Consider the following 17,506-nt stretch of genomic DNA (forward strand, 5'->3'; position numbering starts at 1 on the left):
GTAACCATGGTGATATAAAGTCTAGCTGTACAGACTATTGATCATTCTCCAAGCTTGTCATCGTTATCCACCAAATAATCCCCCTTCCCTTGGGCGACTCTCACCTGTCTCACCCTTCAAACTCTCAATCCGACAGTTTGCATCAACATTCATATCGTTTCTCTCTCTCTTGACTCATTTTTATCTTGTCCATGTAATATGTTGTTATCAATGTTAATAATCAGGCATCGATTTTTCTGATCCAAGTCGATGCTGTTTTGTTTTCTTATGTGGATGTCTGTGACCAGCACCTAGTTTGTCACAAGGACACGGAGGCGTCATTCACCTTGTGACAATGACTTCTCCTTTCCCGCCCCCCCCTCAGACACCCCATTCAGAGAAGGTCAGGAGCGAGACCTGAAGGCAGTCTTGAAGGGGACAGATCCCTCCATCCCGCTGGTGTTTGTCAGTGGGAACCATGACCTGGGCAACACCCCCACCCCAAGGACAATGGAGCAGTACTGTAGTGCTTGGGGGAACGACTATTTCAGCTTTTGGGTAAGCAGAGATCTAGAAACGTTTAATCAGTAATAGCAGTAGAGGTAGTATAGCCAATAGTAGTGGCTTGAATGGCTCATTATGACCATGGACCCTTGGCACAGATATATGCTAAGGGCTTACCTACACTTGCATACATGTTTGCCTTGAGCATACTCTCTCCATGCTCACAGGAATCAAAAGCACCAGGCCAAGTAACCTACCCACACCACGTATTATGCTGCATGCTGCATGCAAAAATAACCAAATTCCATGGCTTTGTTTTGCAATGTGCATACCATGGACAGCATACACTATTGAACTGATATATAAAACTAAACTTTGGCTATTTAGGGATGTACTTTCATAAAGTTCAGAATCAGAAGCCGTTTATTGCCAAGTACATTACACATACAATGAATTTGGCTAGGTGATTAATTGGTCCGTAACAGTAAATAACAAACACAGTGCAATAGTAAAGACATAATTTGAAAATATACAATAAAATATGGTAAACTGGTTGGGGACTAGTGGTCATTTCTTCAAATTTGGCACAATGGTCCATCTGGACTCAAGGATGAACTGATCAGATTTTGGTGGTCAAAGGTTAAAGTCACTTGAACTCGTGTCCGTCGCGTTCCCATGAACAGGATATCTTTAGAAGGCCTTGAGCGAATTTCTTCAAATCTAGCACAAACATATCCACTTGGACTGATTCGAATTTGTGGTCAACGGTCACTGTGACCTCACAAATTCCATTTTCGGCCCTAACTCGAGGCTAATTATGGCAATTTCACACAAATTTTGAATAAGATAAAACTCTGAAGTAACTTTATTTTGGACAGATATGGATTTAACTGCAACAGGACTGGTTGCTTGAAGGATACAACCGTGATATAGTTCTAGTTTAATTTTGTAATTGTGGTTTACATTATACTGGCATGATTTATGTCCATTCAGCATTTACAGGTTGGCTTACTTCCATGTATACAGAGTCTTTTTACATATTTCTACCCATTTCTAAACACATCGTTTAGGCCATAAGCCCTACTTGACTGAAGGGCCCTGCTCACATGCTCAATATTTGATCGTTGTCACTTCTACTACATCGTAGTAGTGGTATTTTGAAAACAAGATGATTTGTCATTGATCTGAATTAACAAATTAGTACAGGTAACAAATTGACTCCAGGAAATGCTATACAAAAGTAGTCCTTTGTAAAGAAGTTGTTGTTATTGTTTGTAAAATGAATAAGCTGTAGGTAACCTCTCTTGTCTCTCCTTTCTCCTGTTGTCTCAGGTGGGTGGAGTCCTCTGCCTGGTGCTGAACTCCCAGTTGTTCTATGACGCCTCGGCTTGCCCTCAGCTGAAGGAGGCCCAGGAGACGTGGCTGGAGGAGCAGCTGAGCAGAGCCTCCTCCTCAACGGTAAATTGGCATCACTGAAATGATTCTATTCTTGTCTGTTTCATGAACACGTTCAGCCAGATGATGTCTTCCTTTGCCGTGTCTGGACGTTTGGATAATTGCTGCCGTCTGAAGCCACTTAACACAACATTTGAATTTTGTCTCTGGAGATCAGTGATGAACCCATCCTCTCTCATGTGTCTCTGTTCAGGAACCCAGACCCAAACACGTCCTGGTGTTCCAGCACATTCCCCTGTACCTAAAGAGCCCCGATGAGGAAGACAACTACTTCAACCTGCAGAGGGACGTCCGGCAAAACCTGCTGGACAGGTTCAAGAAAGCAGGTAGGACAGCGGGGCTCATTTTCTCCTTTTTTCTCTAGTTATTGTGTCTTTATGCAGACCAACTCACAGTGACTCAGCAGGTTCGTGTCCAGCATTTTGCTCAAGGGCACTTCCACATAACAGACCGCAAGCCTGTCTCTTCTAGCTACTTAGTCTTGTCGGCTCAGATTTGCGTACATCATTTATCCCTCAACTTTTTGAGTTAGAAGTCACAAAAAAGGGATAAAGCAGAGTCGTATTGTTTAGAAAGTCAAGCAGCTTCCAAAACTCAGTATTTTCCATAATGATAGATTCAAGCCACTGTGTAGTGGTCTTAAATTTCTTGTCTTAATACCTCTGAGCTAATATTCCCGTTAAACCTGTTCCTTTTCGAGCATATCTAACCGAAACGCAGTTAAGATCCCAGCTCAGAGGATTTATACGCCATTAGCCAGAATCACAGGAGGAGCTCCTGGCGCACACACACAATACAGGCATAATTAAATTAATTAACGCATTCGCTCCCTATAAGAAAGATAATTCCATAATCAAATCCATTGTCGTCGGCTTATAAGAGTCTGATACAAGGGTATCTGGCCGGGAGACTCTCACAAGGACAATACGTCTTTAAGAACACACACACACACACACACACACACACACACACACACACACACACACATTACACTATCTTGCCATTTCTGCACCACTGATTGACAGGACCACTCATACGGACACGTGTCATGCATCAAGGTGACTGTCTTGGGATGGTATTAATTTCATTATACAGCCATTATTCCAGCATGTACTTAACCATGTTGGTCTGATGACCCCTCTCCCTTGTAATTGATTGCTCCTCTCAGGGAACACTGGTTAAAGATTTAAATGGCAGTCCGTACACGCTTTTCATACGCAGGAACGGAGTGTGTGCATACTGTATGTACAGAACATGAGATGGGCAAGTGTTCTTTTCTCATCCAGGCTCTTGTTCACACATTTTCTGCTGGTAATTATAAATTCATTCATTCAAGACTTCATGCAGGGCATGTACTGTAAGAAGTACATACATGGTTATTAATAATTGATGACGGACATGCTGCTGCTCGCTGTAAAGCTGCGTACACTACATGACTTTCCCCTGTTCGCATGGACATATGTGTAAGTACAGTATGTGCTACTTCTGCGAGCGAAGGGGCTGTGATTCGGTGCCGGCCTGCGATTCATCATGTCATGTCATATTTCACTCATCACATTCCCGCGTCCTCTATGTCCAGTCCTGCCCCATACATAACAATGGGCTGAGGCAAAATGTCAGGCTCTGTCTCTTGAATTTATCTGGAAATTTACTACAGCTCAGATGGAGAATTTCAATGCCACTGTTAAGTTTTCCTTCATTTTGACGTGTTTATAAAAAATGGTAGTGATTAGGATCATAAGAAATTCAAAGTTCCATATGAGAATTACAAAGAAAAGCTTTTAAACACAGCGCAGCTTTGTCATGTAAGTAGCTCTTGATTAGTTAGCTAAACGTATAAAAACAAAAAATGTGATGACTTGACAATAGGAATCCAACCACTAATTGTTGAATTATACAGCCTTTGTCTCTTTGTTCTTTCTGCTCTCCACTGATCCCCCCGGTTTCTCTTTCATGCTCCTTCTGCTCTCTCCTTCCTCATGGATACTGATGCTGTAACATCTGTACTCTGAATCTCTTTTAGTAGTCCTGGAGGCGTGCTTGACTGTAATCATTGGTCTGCTCTTTGTCAGTTTTTGATAGAGCTGCTACTGTACATTTGTACCAGATATTGCTCAGGAAACAATCATTGATTTTTTTTAGCACCCGCTTAAGTCAGCTGGGTGGCTAGTTAGTTACTTCAACAGCAGCACCCATGCATGAGAGGCATGAATTTGTCAACGATTGGTTTACGAAGGTCAGCTATAGGTCAGAATTTTTTTTATTTTATTTTAAAATACACATAAATAGCATTATAACCAGTACCACAAGTTTTGTGTAAATAACAAAACTTAAATTTGTGCTTTGTACTTTTGTTAGCTACAAAACAAATTGTAGGAACTTCCATGAAGAAGGAGTTCCCTGCAGGATAAACAGACACAAACAGAGGGACTGTCAACGTCCTTTTAAAGGAGAAAGCAATGGAAACGAGGAAAGAATAAAAAATAAATAACCTTGTAATTTACTGCATATTGAAGACAAGAAATAGCGCCAGGTCAGGAGTGTTGTTTGTCTTTCTGTCTGTGCGTTGAAGGGCTGAGTTTCCTGTCATCCGTGGTAAATCCTATCTCTTCTGGACATACGTTGGCTATGGTTATTTTTTTTTTCACCCCTCTTTGCGATGCGTTAATCATGCATCATATCCCTCCCATGTCAGTCTGTCCTCACCGCTGTACCGTGTGATTTGAAGCTTCCAGATGTGCTCTGGTGATCATTACTGTCATTACACCAAAGGGCAGCGTCATTAACCTCACAACCACACACACACACACACACACACACACACACACACACACACACACACACACACACACACACACACACACACACACACACACACACACACACACACACTTCTGTTCCCAGTCTTGCTCCCAAGAAAGATTAAAGTTCACACCGGAACAGTTAAGCATTGGCTCAGATGAAGCCTGAATCTAATTTTTCTACTGCGATTTTCATTAAGTAAGCCGTTGACAAGGATAAGTCTCCATCTATGTTTGTGCTGCCAGCTCTCACATCGTATCGCCTTGGAAGACAAATGCAGTTATATAAACAATTGAAGGATTACGTGTTTTATTGTGTAAAAAAGAATTTAGTTTCACGATCCCTTTAAAGGACCGCTGGAAAGCTCTTTATGATGAAACTTTAGGAGTGTTTTTTTCTACCGTTGTTTTAAAAAAAACTCTTCAAGGGGTATTCTTTTTAGTTGGCTGCCTTTAGGTTCTCATCGGTTCTTATTTGAGCAGAAGAAAAACGGCAGACTGGCAAGAACAAAGAGGTAAAAATTGGACGGCTTTCCTCAGTCTTTGTCTCGCTATTCAAAATTCTTCAGAAAGTGGCCTTGAAATGGAACCGCTGGGTGTCTCTGGCATCAAATCAATCCCCATAAGTGAGCTGCAATGTGTGTGGGAGTTCTCCGACCACTCCAAAGGTGCCTTTTTGTGTGGTGTCAGTTGACTTGCAGCAGCTGGGGATTTGGCTCAGTTTTTGTGAGGTTGCTATAGCTGCTCCCCCCACACACACACACACCTCACTACTCCAGGGACATACAGTATAATGGAATAGAGAATATGTGTTGCCTGCAGACAGAGAAATACATTTAATTGATTTTTCTTTTTTCCTTTCCTTTTTGCATTTCTCTCTCTGCTCCTTCTTCTCAGAGGATGTGTGTGTCGGGAGATGTTTGAGTAATTGAGTTTATTTTGTGCATGTTTTTGTGTGCGTATGCATTTTGCATATAAATCGCTGAGCATTGCTGCATTTTTTTCATTTTTTTTTTATGCGTGATATATTCCACAGTAATAAGGCAGCTTGCTCTTGACTTTATTTGTGGTATTTACTTCTTTGGTAGAAGACTTTTTCAGTCAGTACAATACAGTCAGTTTGTTGGTAACGATCACACAAAGCCCTAAACACCCTGGAGGATGTTCTTTGCTCTTATTACGGATACATCTGCGCTACCTCGTCACTGTCATACCCTTAATCATAGTAAATAACGCTCTCCTTGCCCCTACCTATGCCGATTTCTCACTGCATGAATGCAGCCGGCAGTCAGTTACTGAAAAGCAGAGAAGGAAAGACATGCAGGTCGCCTGGTCGTTGCGGATGTTGAATTTAAGAGAGAGAGCAGGTTTTTACGCACACCCGGAATCTCCTCAGAGAAGATTGAATTCCCATCGCTGGAGACCGGTGTCTCCTTTCCGAGAGGCGAGTAGAGTAGCAGAAAAATCCCAGCAGTGCTCTCAGCCTCTCCTCTCCTCATAGATGGAGTACTGTAATTATATTGATTTCCTCCTCCTCCTCCTCCTCCTCCTCTGAGGTTCATATTCTGCATTCAGGATACCTTAAGCGCACATACAAACAAGGTCGAACAACAGATACACAGAAGGATACACACTTTCACTCTGAGAATTAAAAAAAATAAAATAATCGCAGATGAGAAACTCTTTGGAATTCCCAACATTGCTAGCGGCTGTAGAGTTGTCCATACAGTAGCTAATTAGCGTCAAAGATAAGCCTCTCCGTCTCTCACTCTTTCCATCTCTCTCTCTCTCTCTCTCTCTCTCTTGCCGCTGGTTGTCTTTATCAGCAAGGGTCCTACTCTGTTCAAAAGAGAAGACACATTTATCACCCACTGGGGATTTGATAAGAGGCCACGGTTAAGCCTTTAACCCCATTGTTTTAATGATGAGGCTGAATAATGCTTTCTCCTATTATTCTCTGTCTTTGTCTCACTCTTTCTCTTTTTTCTTTCCACACACGTTCAAAGTCTCTCTAAGCACAGCTTTCATGTACCCATCCATCACGTCTCCGTGCTTGAAACAAGCAGGACTGTTAGAGTGGATGACATCCATGGAGCAATCCTCAAGACTTTCTGTTCATCTACTGTTTTATCGATTGAACTGTTGATCAAGGTTTTGCCTTGTTTCTGCTTGATTGCGGCGCTTTTCTCCTCCTCCACAAGTTGAAAGTCTTTATGATGTAATGGGTAACCATAGATGCATATGACGACACTGCTCTTGTATATTTACTGACTATGCAGCAGAAAGACCCTTGTCGGAGTTATATATTATTATATTTTTTGTAATTCAATTATTATATCTCATCTGTTCAAATTAAAGCAGCAATATAATTTTGCAGCTTTTTGAAAGGGAACTACTTTTATAATGATTGTGTTTTCAGGTTTACAGATCAAGTTCAATGCAAATAGATTTTTTTGTATTGAACAAAAAAAGAGTGAATAGGAGAGAAAATTAATAAATAATTAGCAGAGGACTAAAAACAAACAAAACATCACATCCGAGGAGATTTAAAGCTTAGATTCAGCGAAGTCCAGGTCTCAAATTAGTCGGCAGTGCCACGAAGTGTAAAAGAGTTTCTCTAGTTTCAAATGCTGTATGACATAACTGCATACAACCTTATGAATCAAGAGGTTCATCTTAATCTGCACAGTAACTAACTATAGTTGTCCAATAAATTAAAGAGGACTAAAAAGTAGAATATTTTCCTTAAAACTGTCAGAAAAAGTAAATACAAGTACCATAAAATTGTACCTAAGTATGAGGTATTGACTGCAGCTGAAAGTTGTAATAGCGCAGTCTCTGTAAATGTTTGTAAGTTTTAGCTTTACCTCTGAGATGCTACAACTTCCCAGAATCCCTCAAAAGTCTCCGCCATTGTTGGCAGTCGTTTACTCGCTCCCCTCCGCTTGCTTCTCACACGCTGCAGTTTAAGCCGCGCCCCGAGGTCTTTATGTTACGAGCGGTTAGCGCAGCCCAAACGTGGTTGACCTACGCTTACCACTGTTCCTGAACGCATCCTTTTGTAGAGCCTGTCTAAGGGGTGAAGCTGCTGCTCTGCTAAGATGCTGTTTTTTGCTACGCCTCCAGTGTTCTACACTCTGGAGTACAGCAGGAGTCCCTGATACTGTCATTATTTAATAAGTGAACATGCACTGCGGGAGCACTGTAATAGTTTACTTATTACGCTACTGCTGTCACATTTGAAGATAAAAAGAAAGCTTTTTTGAGGGCCCTCACCAGGTTGGCCCCCTGGGTGTTTAGTTCCACTCTACCCATCACTACCAGGCCTCTGTCGTCCTTAGAGTAACATAAGGCTCATAGCTTGGTGAATTCAGGATGATTAGGTACCACGTTGGGTACCAAATGGCCAAAAGGCATGTACGCTCTCAGAGGGATATATTACATGCTGACTACTTTCATTTCCCAGCTCCCTCTGTAATTGTGTGCATGTATATATGTAGGTGTGTGTGTGTGTGTGTTACTGGAGGACACAGGAAGGGGATGCTGCGCGGTGACGGATGGCTGAGAGTGATTTATTGGGAGACAGGGCTGCAAGATGCCTCACCGCGCTACATCATTTTGTATCCCTCTGTCATGCAAATTATCCACAGCCACCATTTCATGATGAATTATTTCTTCAGACCTGCACTTTAATGACAACCGCCCTTCAACGAGAGCGCCACGCGTTGCATGCCGACTCCTACAAATCCCGCTCTCAAAGATGTGCAGATGACAGCTTTGTTCTGAACTGCATTAAGAGTTGGCGTCGAAGACAAGAAAAAAAACAGGAGGAGCGGTCCGGAGTGAGATGGCTTCTCCTGGAGGTAATCACTGATAGCGGCAAAGATGGGAACTCAGCCTGCAAAATCAGTGAGCACGAGATGAAAGATAGATGATGGAGAGCGGAAATGGAAAGGAAAGGAGCGGAGGGCAGATTGAAGGAAGGAGCACAAACATCAAACATGATTAAAAGGGGACGGACGTTTCTTTACTTCTTTTATTCCTTTAATTTGCGGCCTTCATCAGCGTCCGTTATTAGCATTTAAATAGCAAAGGCGTTTCGGAATATTCAAACACATCCAGCAATTAAGGCAAACAAGGCTCGAATGGCTGCAGCATATGAAAATCACAATAATAGCAAAAATACATTGGCATATCGCCGGGGACTACCCTCTCCTTTCTGTGCATTTCTTTCTGAGCAGAATTCAATTTGACTCCGGGTAATTTTCCTTCCGTTAGCATTTAATATGTTTTCATCACTCTGACTGCTTACTCTGGGTATTTTTACTGAGCCCCCCCTTCCCATCCTCACCCCATCCTCTGTCCGTCACACCAAAGGCCAGTCCCCCAGATGGGAATCTTTATCACAAAAGCACAAAAGAGCAAGCACTGTGTTTCAAGGCTGACGAGTAAATGGGATTTCCGCGGAACCGAGACAAGACTCTCACACTTATGCGTTCCATTTTCCATATGGCTGAATGGGTTTAGTACGGTATTGTCAGAAGAAGGACAAGGATTTCTTTTTTTTGTTCTTGATGTAGCTCAATGGCTAAAGCCACGGCACTAAAGGGCCACCCACGCTGATTGCACCGCGGGCCACTTTGGATAATAAATGTACATTAAAGTGAGAGGGGTGCTACCATGATTGGAGTGAAGCCAAGTGAAATGAGTGGTGTATTTTATTTCGTCAAAGTCGAGTCAGGGCCATTTTCACAGATGTGTGCTAGTGATCATTATCACAGAGGCAGTGGTAGTGAGCAGGAAGTCCACAAGCTATCATGTTGTCATCCTTGGAGAGTCTCCTTGGAGATTTTAAAGGTTATCTGATGTTTTTGTTATGATTCTCATAATTCCTTGCTGACTGTGTTCATGTGAATGTTTGTTGGTCTCAGGCCCCTCTTAGAAAATAGATCTTAATCTCATGAGACTTCCTTATTAAATAACCATTTAAATAAATCAAAAAACTGTAAACTCTTCTTCCGTTTTGCCATCATGAAGTAGACGTGAAACATTCCAAAAGTCTATACGCTTCATTAGCCACACTAGCAGCCTGGCTCTATGGGATGCCAATGTCAGTCGACCAGTTGGTCCACCACCATTGGATGGATTGCCATGCAATTTGGTCAGATATCAGGGCTCGACATTAATGCTTGGCTGCTTGCATGTAAACAATGTGTTCAGGCAAGTGGAATGCCTCATTCAGACGTCCTATTGGGCAAGTGACAAATAAATGTGGTCTTTATTAGAGGCCAATCTCATTATCGTATCAATGTCGCATAGTCAGAGATACTGACCAGAAGTGTCTGACCCCTCCAAGTCAGGAAGCCGGGTTGCCAATGTGGGTTCATCCCTCATCACTGTGTTGTTCTTAAAGGGATTGCTGCCAATCAAAAGTAATATACTGTGTCAAGTCTTTTGAACAAATCCAGGGTAGTTTGGGGTTTTAAATTGTTTTTTGGGGCTTTTTATTTTGTGTATTTTTCTGTTCCATGCAGGCAATCTCAGCCTCCTCTCACTTCGAAAGAGTGCTTTCCCCACATTTATTTTCCGGCAGACAATTTCAGAGGTCAGCTTTTTCAACTTCTTTATTCTATTTTTTTTTCTTTCAATTGTTTATCTTTTATTCATAGAGAAAATCTCCTGAAGATTGAAAATGTTTCTCTTTCTCCGACAGGCCATCTTTTCTCTCAGAGTGTTTTTTAAGCAGACAAGAGCCCAGGTGGAGTGGTTTGACTTCCAAAGCCTGCGTAATGACGCCGCTCTGAAAAGGGACGTGCTCTAATGAATTCAGGGTCAGGGTGTTATCTATGGGCCTCTGATAAATTGTTTCTATGAAATCGGTTTCGCTCGGTAAGAGCTGGTGGAAAAAGCAAGCGGACAGAGCCGATTCATTCCCACAACGTACAAATTGTCTATTGGTTCAGTCCACTTCAGTTGTCAGCTGTACTTAAGGCTGTGAAGGAAGGCCTGCAGTGTGCTGCGACGACCTAACAGAGATCCTATTCGTCCTGATGGACATTAGACAGGTTAGCAAAGTACAACTCCCCAATGACCTTTGTGCTTCTGAGTAGTAAACCAGGAGGTGAATCTGTTATTGTTGTATTTGAAAATAATTATTTGGGGAAAAAAGTACAATCCTGGCTGAGAAATGTTCAGAGACTTTTCAAAATCTGAATAAACCACAAACACTTAATGTTATGCTATACTTAATTTCGTAGTACGTGTGTGTGACAAATACTTACATTCAAGATGCTGTTATGGATGGCCATCTATTAATATTATGTAAAGATGCAGTATGATCTATAACCTTTTTGCAGCACTTTTAGTCAAACACTTTGGGAGATTGATACCACTATCGTACACTAAAAATGAAGCTAAAGCCATCAGTTGGCTAGCTAAGCTTAGCATAAAAACCTGAAAGCTAGCCTGGCTATGTCCAAAGCAAATCCCCCTACCAGGAGAGCTGGGCGATAAATGGATTTTATCAATTAACTTGAAATTCATGGCTATCTAACTTTAACTTTGTTAATTATGATACAGAACCACCATCACTTCCCTGAATTTACATGGTTCATAGTAAGAGCGAGGAGAGAGTTTAAACCAGCCGCTGACCATGAGCAAACCACTGTCTGCTGTAAAATCATCTTCTTATATAGTTCAGGGGTTTTCTTAAGGTGAAGTTTGACGAAATTATAATTCCATTGTCTTATGTAGGCTTAGTTTTTTAAGAAAAAAACCCATTAAAACTCACTTATTAACTTGTTATATCTTGTTTGATTACCACAAATTGTCATTATTACACTTGCATGCGGCATGCGGGCTAAGCTCACCAACTGCTGGCTGTAGCTTAATATTTAGCCTCCCTCTGTGAAGGTTCCAAAAGTACTGCACAGTGGGACCTTTTCTGACTTGTTCCTTCCTTTTGAAAGCTATAAGCAACAAACATACAGCTACATGGATGCCTCACAAACGTGTCACATACGTATGGGGGAAGAGCTCCCTGCTGCTGCGTGGTGGTGTCATGCGGTGTCTGCGTGGGACGCGGATCACCAGAGACGTGGCGACAGAACTCAGACGCACTGACACATGTATACATGCGCACACTTACAAGCTCCCACACACTTTAATCGGCGGCATGATTAATCATGGGCATCTTTTAGAGATTTAAAGGAGTATCAGAAGAAGAAAAAAACATGTCGGCTTTAACGGTTTGTCTTTTCTTTTTTGGGGCGGTTTAGTCGTCATTACTATTAAAGGATTAACTCCTGTCTATCGCTTCTTTACTATTACTGTCTTACAGTCTTCCTCCCACCACCTCATCTCTCCGAGGTGACGAAAAAGTCACGGCCCTCACGCGCAGCAAATCCAACATTTCCACACTCGGCGTCGCTATCATGAGTCATCAGGTGATCCCATCCGACATTCTCAGGGTTTGAATAATTGTAGAGGAGCTGTGTGATCCCTTTTAGGACGGATAAAAACACTTAAGTGTGGATCATCGTAGAGAGACTAAGAGAGCACACGTACGCCAGAATTATGAGTTCATGCTTTGTCCCTAGGGGGCATTTGTGGCCCTCATCTAGAAATAACATCAAGGACACACTTTTGTGAACAGACAGTGTTGAGCCGGGCCAGTTATTTAGTCACCTGGAGCAGTGGCAAGGTTACATGAAAGGCTAGTACTCTTGGCCCCACACATATACACAAACAGACTTGTGAAATGTGTCTGTAATGATATAGCTACAGGCCCATCCACACATCACGGGAGGGTCACACAGCGTGCCGCACCCAGGTTTGGATGTAAATGAATATAATCAAGACATACACAGGCCCAAACCATCAATTTCCATCGTTGGCGGATTAATTATTTAATGGTCCGGCGCAAGCAACCGCTGTCCTCACATAGCTCTGAATATTAATACAAATTTAGGTCACATTTGTATTCCGCTGCCGTTCGATTATGCAGAGTGGCGGACTTGATGATTCAGGGCAATTTTCACAAAGAGTACAACGAAGTAGTATCAGTAGCGGATACATAGGAGTTTGTTCGGAGGGATCTTCCTCGTCTTTGTTGTGCAGATTTCTTGGACAGACCGATGTTTTTGTCATGCAAAGTTTTTATTTTTCTTTCTCTCCGTGGTAACACTTGCTGTTAAATAGAACAGCTCATTTCTCTGCTGAAACCCTTCAGAAGACCCCTCACCTACACATACATGCACAGCGTGCAGGCCACATAGTAAGAATACACACATGTATTATATCATTAAACTTCAGGGAGAATTTCACAGATAATGTGACATTTATCATGTCCTTTCATCTTTTTAATCTTAAAGCATAAATCACCTTAACCGATCTTTTTTTATTTAATCCAAACATTATGTTTACCCCTCGTTCAAGTGGAAATTGGCCAAAAATGACCAACAAAAATGACCAACAAAAATTCTAATTGGTTCACCAAAGACTAAAGAAATAAATTTACACAGTCAGACAAGTACTACCTTCACACAGCAACTCATTTCGTGCCCCTCATTCAAAGCGATGCTTGTTATGGCGTGCCGCTTTAAGTGTGCAGTCATTTCACTGTAGTGACACAGCAAGCCTGCCGCGGGGCCGAGGCAGACCCATTCTATTAATGATGTTGTGTGTAATTGAAAATAAATTGAAAATCGTGGCTCCCTTAATGAAAGTTCCCAGAGGTTTTCAAAGTATGCTACAAGTGGAGGGCTCCAGAGTATGTCCTTCACTTTATGTCCTTCACTTTATGTCCTTCACTTTCTTTCTTTCTTTCTTTCTTTCTTTCTTTCTTTCTTTCTTTCTTTCTTTCTTTCTTTCTTTCTTTCTTTCTTCCTTTCTTTCTCTCATCTCTCTCATTGTCTTTCTGTCACTTTTCCTTATTTCCCTCTTTCTTTCATTCTATCTGTCTTCCCTTTTTCCTCTTTCCCTGTTATCTTTCTCATTACTAATTTCTCTGTTCATGTCTCCCACTTTTATTTATTTATTTCTCTCATCACTTTTCTTTTAAGTTTCTTAGTTTTTCTAATGAAAGGTGACCAACAGTAAAACGGACATTCCCATTCAAATCAACGTAGGAGGATGGTCAGAGCAGTGGCCATTTTTTGCGTGTACCGTTTCCATTGTAGGCGTTGCAGCAGGTTATCCTCAGTATAAACCAACTTACAGCAAGACGTTGACCCACTGAGGAGAGGTTTTAAAGTAACGACCGAATGAGCAGTGGAGTATTATGAAGAATGGAGAGGGTCGTACACGTTCTCTGTTTCCTTGTTACATGATGAGAATCAACAAGAGACAGACAAAAGAAAAATGCTGGCTTAATGTGGATGGTAGACCAAAACAGGGTTCTCCAACTAGTGAGTGTGACACACTTTACGGCCCTACTCATGTTATGTCACCATAACCACAAACAACAATCGGCATTTTCTTTTGTCAAGTCCTTTGACCACGGCCTACAGTTCAATGTCCGTTCTACTCAAATTCTTTTTGTATGGTTTTCTGTTAATGAATAGGAAATTATTTCAGATTAAACTGCATATATGTCTACACATAACACTTGCGACTAATAATAATATTATGCTACTGTATAACTAAATTACATTCATCTATTAGAAATCAAGAAATTCAGTAGCAGGTTGTTTTTTGGGCTGTAAAGTCAGTTTATTTAGAGCCAGAAATCTCCTGGTGGAGCAAACGTAAAAATGTTGGTGGTAATAATTGCCAGTACTGCACCTTTTTTTGGGATACACGAAGGACAGAGGGGTCAGACGTGGTGTGAATAACACTGCACTCTAAAGAGCAGGATGCCTATTCATAGTTACATCCCAGTTTAGTGCTATGACGTCAACAGACACAAAATCAGGCCACAAAAATAATTTAAGCTTATTGTGTTCCACCATTTAATGTCTTCATTGATGAAATTCACATCTCTGACACCTGTTTCATTGCCACAGGGGTGAAAGCGGTGTTCTCCGGCCACTATCACCGAAACGCCGGCGGTTGCCACGACGGCCTGGACATGGTCGTGAGCTCAGCCATCGGGTGCCAGCTGGGCGAGGACACCCACGGCCTCAGGGTGGTGGCGGTGACCGCTGACGACATCGTCCACCGCTACTACAGCATCGAGCAGCTGAGTGCAAAAGGCATGGACGAGGAACTCAGGAAGCTCCTGCAGGTCTGAATTCCCAAGGAGGAGAAATCTGAAAAACTCGGGTTGACAACAAAAACAACAAAAAAATAAATTCCCCCATTCTTAGAGGCACACAAGAAGGTTTTTCGAGACTGGAACATTGGTCACATCTGCAGATAATATTGATATATTCCTAGTAGATATATGATAAGCTACAACTTAAGCTTTTGATCAAGCAGGCCAGTCCAATCAATAATTTTCAAGTTGACCAATGATCCAATGGGAGATGTAGGAAAACACCAAGGTATATCAAAATAGATCAAACTGGTTGAGACAAAGTGAAGACAAAGAAAAGATACATTTCAGCTTCATCCCAAAATGAGTTCTGGTTTGCACTGAATGCTGCAGGTTAATATCTAACAGGGTGATGATGAAGAGTATTAAAGGGTGAAGTTTTCCTTTTAATGATCCTAAAATATGCAGCTGTCGTAGCCATTTCTATGTTTGCTGTTGTTGGCTATCCTATGCAATATGTGTATGTTTATGTTTAATGTGTCACGGTGTTTAACATGTGGAGCTGACCTCTGATCAGACTGAGCTGTCTGTTTATGGCCCCCTACACTGCGTCTACAGGTAAATATAGTAACTGAACTTTTTTATGTTCAGCCAGAATACTGCTATAGAGAGTCTTTTAATATATTTTGGTTTGAGAGGTTATTCTTATTCAATTCATTATAACAAAAAAGAATGAAGTTCGAAAGTTTTAATCCTTAAGAATTATTAAAATAGACCTTTTTGCCGCATTACAAATACAGAGTGAGTGTAGTAAACAGCAGGGCTGATATTAATCAGATAAAACAGTGGGGCTGAATTCCATAACTTGATTTCATGCGAATCCCCTGTGCGGGTGAAGGGAAATCAAAGCCAGCACTTGTTAGAGGCGGACCCCGCCACTAACAAGGAAAACTATTACATAAAGAGAAAAAAATTGGTCCATGAATATTTAAATAAATGGGATTTTATGTAGGGAAATCTTAACCTTTGATGTCTGATCCTTTGTTGGACAGCAGACTTTATTTGTGCCCAAACCCATATCCATGATGTAGCGTTGACACCACAACTAATCAGTTTAATCTGTTTGGAAAAGCTGCTGTGAACTCTGTAAATAAAATCAATAAGGTATGATTGTGTTTTTAAATGGCAAGTTAAAGGACTGGTGTCAGGCTGATAATCGTAGTGATAGTGATGTGATTAATGGTAGGAGGAGCAAAGTATTTCCTGAATGTTTAGTCATGGCTGAGACAGCCTCACAGGATTACAGCCTACTGGTCGCAGTCTTTTTTAGAAGCTCACTGCTTTGAAATTGTCCTTAAAATGGACACTTATGCAACAAAATGACTTTGTCTTTGAGCCCTAAATGAAAATTACGCTACACACACAGACTCTCACACTCGCTCTGACCGACTCAGAATTTTAAAGAGTTGTCATGGCAACCTTTTAGCAACATATCTGTGTGTTTGAGGAGAGAAAGAGTACACACTTCCCGGCTGTGTGTGTGTGTGTGTGTGTGTGTGTGTGTGTGTGTGTGTGTGTGTGTGTGTGTGTGTGTGTGTGTGTGTGTGTGTGTGTGTGTGTGTGTGTGTGTGTGTGTGTGTGTGTGTGTGTGTGTGTGTGTGTGTGTCCGTCCGTCCGTGGTCTGCAGGTTACTGTAGGTGATTTACCATCAGCGACGCCATCGCTGACCTCATTTCACACTGACGGTTTCTGTCTCTTTTCCAAAAAGTCAGCATGCGCTGGCGGGAGGAGGGAGGGCGTCTGAGAGGAATGGATAATGAGTATGATGTGTGAAAGACGACTCAGTCCATCTCCTTCATTTCCTGTCTGAGAAGGAACCTTATGTCCTTATCTATTTTTATATCCTCATGGTAGCTGAGCTCAATCACATTGTTCTCTATCTTTTTTGTGTGTGAATTTGTTTTTGAGCACATTTGCTCTATGAATCGGGGAACATCACACGTTTCGACTTGTTCCCTCATTGAATTCTAATGAATGACCATGCTAGACACTATGACTGTGACATGATTGGTTGTATTTTTCTATAATAAATGTTGGTTTTATCTTATGATTGCAGGGTGTTAACGTGTTTATTATATTCTGTTATATTCGCATCACTTCTTTAAAAGCTATTTAGAGTACAATAAACTTTTTAGGCATGTGTTTCTAAACAGTAGTGAGACGTAACTTCTATTGTCTGGATATTCTCTGAACATCACTACTCATATAACAACATTCAATTGTACTTGAGATGCTTATGTTTATCAACCTGTTGCTCTGTCTTTTATACTTAAAGGTGCAATGTGTAAGATTTGGCGGCATCCATTGGTGAGGTTGCAGATTGCAACCAACTAATAGTTCTCCCCTGTGTCAAGCTCGTAGGAGGACTATGGTGGCCGACATTATAACTGTGAATGGACATATCTAGAACCGTTGTTTGGTTTGTCCCTTCTGGGCCACTGTAGAAACATGGCAGCTGGCACCCTGAAGAGGACGAGGTCAATATGGGGATAATATGTAGTTTTTTTCCCCC

At 41.6% G+C, this 17,506-nt stretch overlaps 1 protein-coding gene across 1 annotated transcript in view; it reads left to right on the forward strand.

Annotated features, from left to right (window-relative positions):
* Positions 1–17,174, forward strand: part of cpped1 (calcineurin-like phosphoesterase domain containing 1) — a 32,360-nt gene extending 15,186 nt beyond the window's left edge. The window contains exons 3-6 of the mRNA XM_054599098.1: positions 365–537; positions 1,816–1,941; positions 2,132–2,264; positions 14,744–17,174. Coding sequence (XP_054455073.1) covers positions 365–537; positions 1,816–1,941; positions 2,132–2,264; positions 14,744–14,970 — 659 coding nt within the window. The 3' untranslated portion in view covers positions 14,971–17,174. The remainder of the gene's footprint in view (positions 1–364; positions 538–1,815; positions 1,942–2,131; positions 2,265–14,743) is intronic.
* Positions 17,175–17,506: the final 332 nt, after the last annotated feature.

The sequence above is a fragment of the Anoplopoma fimbria genome, chromosome 5, assembly GCF_027596085.1.
Source record: "Anoplopoma fimbria isolate UVic2021 breed Golden Eagle Sablefish chromosome 5, Afim_UVic_2022, whole genome shotgun sequence".
NCBI classification, from domain to species: Eukaryota; Metazoa; Chordata; class Actinopteri; order Perciformes; family Anoplopomatidae; genus Anoplopoma; species Anoplopoma fimbria.